The 7,508-nt window shown below is 41.2% G+C and overlaps 1 protein-coding gene across 1 annotated transcript in view; it reads left to right on the top strand.

Annotated features, from left to right (window-relative positions):
• Window positions 1-7,225, top strand: part of gpr156 (G protein-coupled receptor 156) — a 53,064-nt gene extending 45,839 nt beyond the window's left edge. Inside the window, exons 8-9 of the mRNA XM_041210882.1 lie at window positions 4,842-5,003; window positions 5,775-7,225. Of these exons, the coding sequence (XP_041066816.1) occupies window positions 4,842-5,003; window positions 5,775-7,196 (1,584 nt within the window). The 3' untranslated portion in view covers window positions 7,197-7,225. The remainder of the gene's footprint in view (window positions 1-4,841; window positions 5,004-5,774) is intronic.
• Window positions 7,226-7,508: the final 283 nt, after the last annotated feature.

The raw sequence follows: 7,508 nt of genomic DNA on the forward strand, positions 1-7,508 counted from the left end.
TAAATGGTCAGTTAATGGTCACTTAAAAGCCTCATCCTGCTGCTGCTAGTATTAACCTAGCCATGGGTGGGTGACTCGCCATGCAGGGAACACAACAAGCAAACCCATGGGGTTAGGGGTCCCTTGTTCAAAAACATTTATTACCTGATCAAGGGACCCGGTATCAGGAAGATGGGGGAGCCAGCTGAGATCACTTCCCTGCCCTTGCTGCCAACCCCCTTCTCCATCACACCCCACAACTGCCACCCCATGACCACCCTCACCTCCTTCCTCCCGCCATCACTCACCTCTGGCCTGGGATCCAGCGATGATCCTGGGCCTTGGTTGTGTGTCGTAGTGGCATCAGCAGCTCGTAGTGGCGGCGCTGCTGTTCAACAGAGCTGACGGCCTCTAATTAGCTAGCAGCTCATGGCAGACAAGACTTCTGCCCTGGGAGTCCTTAAACCCAGGGGAACGCCTGCTGCTGGCATATTAATTGCCTGAATGGCACATGATGCAGCAGGCCTTCTCAAAAAGAGATGATGCTGGGGGGTCTCGCTGGCTCTCCAACCTGCAGCAGAGATCACCATCACCTCCCCAAAATTCTGCCCTAGAAATCAATGTTATCTGGATTGAATTTTATCGATCTCTGTATCCAGAATGTCACAATTATCAACATGTAATTTGCTAACTTTTTCAGATATTCAAATAAAGTTTTATACTGTCCAGCACTTCTGTTTTGGGCATACAGAATTCCCCTTCTTACTACATGCATTTGTAGAATGGCCCTCATTTCATATATTGTAGATTGCAGCATATTAGTTGACCTGACATACAAGGAGACCCCATTTCTTCAGTGCCAAAAGTTACATTTAGGGTCTAGGCCAATCGTCTTTGAAGAAATGTTATACTTGAATTAAGAGTTGGCCTCAAGTTTTCACCACAGTAATGCATGTTTTACTCACCTTATAAGTCAGCACATGTGATCAGGCAGGCAATACAGGCAGGGTTGCCAAGAAGATGTGTGGGGATTTGAGACACATCCACACAGAGCAGCCCTCATGTGGTGAACGACAAACAGAAATGGGTGCTCTGGCATGAAAAAAGAAGAACGAAACTGTTTTCAGGCTAAAAATGGTAACATTTGCTAACTTGTCAAATAACTGTACTGCGTGAGGGTGTTAGTGAAAAACTGATGAGAGAATGGAATAAGAAGGAAGATACCCAAGACCAAATGCGCCATGAGAACCAGGGACCAGCCACTGGTCTTGAGAAACATGTATTGGAATGGGTCCTCAAAAATTGTCAGAATGGTTACGTCATCACCAGAAATGCAATGCGTAAATACGCACTTAAGTTCACAAAATCAAACTGAGTCCAGCAAAGGTTTCAGAGCAACAGTTACTTGCTGTACTCACTTTCTGGAATGGACATGTCTAGTGTTGCGGCAGAGGAACAATACCACCGAGACTATCAAAAATCTTAATGCCAAAATTACCTGTTTCCAACGATTCATTGGACAACAGCAAAAACACAAGTAACCATTACGTCACATCGGCAACATAGATGAAGCACCCATGAATTTTGATACGCCCAACAACTGAACTGTGGAATGGAAAGGTTCAAAAACAGTTCTAGTGGAAACCACAGGACATGAGAAGACATGATTCATGATGGTACTAGCCTGCATGGCCAATGGAACAAAATTAAAGCCTATGGTAATTTTCAAATGTAAAATCATGCTGAAAATCAGTTCTCCTCAGGAGATTTTGTGCACATCCATGACAACGGTTGGATAGATAAGGATGGAGTGAAGTTGTGGAATAGGTGTCCTGGTGGCCTACACAAAGAATGCAGCATATTCGTGTGGGACATGCTCAGATCCCATATTACCGATGAGATCAAGAGGTGCCTGCAAAGAAATAACCAACATCGCAGTTATACCAGTGAGGGGGTCTATTGTCCATAGTTCAGCCTTTGCATGTGTGCTTCAACAAGCCATTCAATGATCAAGTTCATGCCAAATGGAATAAGTGGATGGTTGGAGAAAACGTCTTCACAAAGAGTGGAAATATGGGTGCTGCACCGCTTCATAGTTCGTGTGGTTGTGTCATCAAATCATAGGAGCTATTATTGCACAAATTGTTATCAGATAGTTCAAAAGATGCAGAATATCCAATTCGAAGGATGGAGAGAAAGAGATGATTTGTTGTGGAACGATCATGCTGAAACTGAAAGTGCCAAATCTGATCCAGAGTGGGATCCTTACAATGTTGCCATAGCCAAAGTGACTCAGACCAAATTTGATGAACTCTTTGTGTTGGATGCCGAAGACAATGGGCTGAATTTTGCCGTCAGCGAGCAGGAGGCGGGGCCTGCTCGCCGACGCACAAAATGACGCGGGATGATGTCGGGGGGAACCTCCAATATCATCCCGCCCCATTTAAATTTTCAGGAAAGCGGGGACACAGTGAGATCAGCTGTCCACCCACTGACCTGTCAATGGCCAATTGAGGCCATTTACAGGATCATTAAAACAATTAAAGGATCTGCCCGTCCAACCTTAAGGGATTTAAAAGGTTGAATAAAGTTTTAATGAAATTTATTAACATGTCCCATCTCATGTGATATTGTCACATGAGGGGGAAATGTTTAGGATTTTTTTCTAATTTTCATGTTTATACAACTGTCAGCGATCTCCCTGAGGCAGCACTTAGCCTCAGAGAGATGTGTGCTCTTTCGTGCGCATGCACAACAGGGCGCACTCTCGCTTTTGGGGAATCTCTCCCCCCCCCCCACCCCCCCCACCCCACCCCACCTGCCCGCACAGGAAGTACCTTAATTGGCCCGCCCACTTAAAATGGCGGCGGGGCCCGCTTCTCTGGCGGGGATCGGCTCACCGCCCGTCGGAGATTGGGTCAGGCACGCCAGCCTGGCAGTCAGAAAATTCTGTCCAATGAATCTGATGGCTTTAAAATGTTTTGATAGTGGTTAAAGGTATCCTTGTATAATTAATGCATTCAATAAAATGTAGCACATTGATTTAATTTGAATTACTAGTGCTTTTTCAATATTTACAAAAAGCAACTGCCTACACCAACATGGTGGTGTTCAGTGTCTAAGTCAACCCCTGTCTTTGGAAGGATTGTTTGAGGCTTCAAAGGTCAACTTATATGCTACGATCCATGGTATTTGATTACATGCACATTCATTAGGTTAGCAGGATAGTTTTGTTGCATAAAGAGGATTTTAATTTTTACTAAGTTGTTATTGTCTGGAATTGATGCTCAGTACCCTGGCAGGTTTGCCTGTCTGTGCTTACACAGGCTTATTAGCATTCAGCTGCTCGTGGTGGCAGTATGGCTCGTGGCTGGTATCCAGATACACACTAGATATGTCTTATCACTGACCAGCTGAGTATACACGACCCTTCGAAAGACACAAAGGGCCACAAATTAATTTCTTTCACACCATCATAAGAACATCAATTTTCTTCATCTGTTTTATATGTAATTGGTCAATTGTGGTTTTGCAAGTTTGTAATTTTGTATCAATGACAGGGAAACTGAACTGTAGAAACTGAACATTCCATTCATTTTTGCTGAAGTGATATTCAGGCATTGTGTTGAATATGAACATAATAAAGAAGTTGTAGCTGAATGTGAAGCCAGTAGAACTGTACTGTAATTAAAAAAAGGAACATCCGCCAAAAGGTTACACTACTTTTGTACCCTCTGAGAGGCTGAAAGATTTGTGGCACTATGACAGGAATGAGAGAGGCAATTATATAATTATACTTTGATTTTTAAGTCATTTGAGACACAGGGCTGAATTTTCATTTCCTGACGCTGAGCAAACCACATCGGGAGGAAGAAACAGGAGTGCAGAGCTGCATTTTGTGATTTCCCTTCTGACGATTCTCTTTATCATTTTTGTCAGGTGGAAAGATGTGGCTGGTCCCTAACCGACGCTCACATAAAATAGCATTGGGTTTGCTACTTCAATGCCTCTTCCAAAATAAAGCTTCCCTGTCATTGCTATTTTCATGTAGGTGGGTGGGTTTCTCAAGGCTGTGGGAACCATGCAAGGTAAATCAGTTTGTGAACCTTGGGGAGAAGCCTGCAATGGAGTTAGGAAATTTTTGACAGATAAGTTTTAAAGCTCTTGTCAACTTCAATTGTCATAATGTAATGGTTTACAATGATTTAAGTATGTTTTCAATACAGCGGTTTGAATTTCACATTGATTTAATGTCCTGACATCTACTCTTCCAGTATCCACTAGGTGCAGAACCAATAAGCCATATCATAACACTGGCAAGTCTTTTTTTAAAATTCATGATCATTTCAATGAGGCATTCAACAGTCCCTTTGAAGAAAATTTCCCCTCTTACCTACTCATAAAACTGTCAGTAAAAAACAGCCAGTAAAATTCCCGTTGAAGAAACCTTTAATCTTGTTCAAATAAACAAGCAAGTATTGAAAAACCACTTCAAAGAAAGATCAAGTTATTACAAGGTAATAAAGCTGTTAATCAAACAAAGTTAGCAGTCCCCTTTTCAACAGTGTAAACAAACCACTACCAGGCTGTTTCCATTAGTCAGTCTTGGAGTTCAGCCGAGCATTCACAATGGAACAATCTGGTAACTGTATCAACAGAAGCGGGCTAAATGGATCGCCTGGATTTTGTGGTGCCAATGACAGAGAAACATTGGTACCATCATTACTCCCCTGAAACTAACAACAACTTCTGCAGTCCATACATGCACAGTTAACCACTGAACATAGAATATTTTTGCTTCATACAGAACTTTCAATAAATTACAGAAAATCCAAATTAATTCTTCAGAGTGCTGTTTACAGGTCAGACAGTGGAAGCAATTGGAGGAAGAATTGAGCCACACTCCAAATCAGATGGCCAAATATTTCAACAGTCCAAGCAAGAGCTTTCGTTCCATGTACAGCGATGACCAGATCTATTACCTGCTTGGAGAAAATAACTCCATGAAGCGACTCCTTACTGAGGTAGTACATTAATGTATAATGCCAACATTGTCATTGTAAATGTATGAAATAGTTGCTGAGGATTGGTAAAACGTGAGTCTGTAAAAACTGTCCTTATATAGTGGGGCTGATAATGCAATTGGATGCACCCAAATAGCAGCACTTTGCTGTTCTACCCAGCAATGAAGCCTACTCTGCTTGATGCACATAGCAATGTGATAGGGGAGTGCATGAAGTTTGTGTAGCTATTGTGTGAAAGGCTTTTTAAGGGCTAAATTTGATCCCAAGGTCTGAGCAGCCCTGGATAGGCTGAGCATCCTAGTGAAGCAGATGGTACAAGATGGACAGGGAATAGTGGATGGCACAGGATGCCCAGACAAAAAATAAATTTGAAATGGAGAACACTGATACTGAAATCTACTTCTTAACATGCACCCTGTCATGGGATTCACATTGCATCAGCGTGAAGGTTTCTGTCACATGTGTCAACCACAGATTTTTTTCCTTCCTGCTAAGAAACACAGTACTGGTTAAAATCATTATTCTCTGAAAATAGAGAATGCACTAATGTGAAGAAAGGGAAATCTGAGATTGCTATGTCTTTCATTGTTTCCCGGTTCAGCTGTCGTAAAATATGGAGGAATCTGTTTGTTAGATTGCATTACTTTAATTGTTGAAGCATGTTGATGAACAACCCCTATGGGAAGGAAAAGGAAATTCAATTATTAAACATGAAAATAAAGTATGTCTCAAACTATAATGTGGATTGATTTTTTTTTCTCCCTCCTATAGAAAAATGCAGTAATTGAAAGTCTACAGGAACAGGTTAATAACGTAAAGGATAAGTTGATGCATTTAATGGCACCAGATTGCCCTGAAGAGCTGATGGGTCACATTTCCACATCAGAATCCAGGACAGCACACCACCCTTTGATTAATTCTGAGGTCAAATGTCACAACATAGCAACAGAAGATCCAGCAAGCGAGAAGCTTTTATCAGACGTACAGGACAATCTAGATCAGACCCTTGGTTCACATCAAGATCTTAACCTTCTGTCGATACAGAGTAATTTACAACAAATCATAGGGGATGCTAAGAATGCCTCAGACAGAGCTCTGCATTCTCAGAAGGGGCCAGAATATGACATAGATTATCAAAGTTTTCATAGAGACAATCCAAACCATTTAGGACTGCCAGAAAACCCTGAGAATAGTATTGAATTTTTCCCAAAATCATGTGATACCTTGGAAACGGCCCCAGAAATTCAGATCAACATAGATGACTGTGTGAAAATGACACAGCAATCCACAGGTGAAATCCTGGTCTCTTCTGCAATCCATCCATCAATTAGATCCAGGTCAGTTGAATGTCCTTCTGTCAGAGATCAAACAAAAGTGATCAAAAACAATTATGTGAGCAGTGAGAAACTGCAAGAGATTCTACAGGAGCTAAATGTTAATGCTGTCAGCTCAATCAGTTCACCAGGCAGACCAAGACGAATCCCACAGAATTCTCCGCTTGAACAGTGTACTAGGACAGCAGAGCAATTAAAACATTACTATCATAGTATTTCTCCATATATGATGAGACGAAGGAGGCCACCTTTTTATTCAAAAAGGGGTACACCTCCTCCCTATTATTTTCTACACTCAACAACTCGACATACCAAGTGTATGGTTAATAAAGACTTAAACAGGGATACAATAACTACTGACACTAGTCAACTGCAGAGCAATCACCACAAAAGATTAACAGATGAAAATGGGTCTACCAGTCTCTCAGCAACTTCAAGCTCAATGAAGAAAATGAATGTACTGTCTGACAGCTATCAACCATCTGGCAAAACAGACCAAAGCAATAGTTATGTCTACTGTCCTGCTTTAGAAGGAAAATATATTATGAAGCCCTATTCAGGCCTGTACTTTAAGAAAGCACACCTATCCTCCGAAGAAATTGAAGTAGCTGGTAAAGACGGACCTTTTCAAACATACCAGTATGATTATTCAGACTCTGAATCGAGTAGCTCAGATGAAACTTTTTGCTGTTACCACAGGTCATGTTGTGAAGGATGCTGTCGGGGTTCATACAATTCCAGTACTTCTGAAACTACAGATAGTGAGCAATGTAATCCGTCATTCAATTGGTCACAAAAACATTTTCGTAACCACCCAATTGTTAATTTTAAAGAGGACTTAAAACCTACATTTGTATGATCAATTCAAAGAGCTTGGAACATTTTCAAATGCACCACATAAATTCTCCTTTGTCAATTGCCTTTCAGTAAGACAATCTTTTCTACATGGATAGTGGCATAATGTCCTTTATGTAATGAAGCAGAATGAATAACTCTATTACTAGAGTGTCCTTTTCTAATTGCATGCTTGCTTTTTTATAATATCCCTCAAAAATAATACTTGAATGTAAGCTTAAACCATAGGATCTCTCGATAAAGCAAGTATGAATTTATCCTACAGCTCAAAGACACTTGCCACCTGCAATTCTATACTCAGATACGTGGAATGTAA

The sequence above is a fragment of the Carcharodon carcharias genome, chromosome 18 (assembly GCF_017639515.1).
Source record: "Carcharodon carcharias isolate sCarCar2 chromosome 18, sCarCar2.pri, whole genome shotgun sequence".
NCBI classification, from domain to species: domain Eukaryota; kingdom Metazoa; phylum Chordata; class Chondrichthyes; order Lamniformes; family Lamnidae; genus Carcharodon; species Carcharodon carcharias.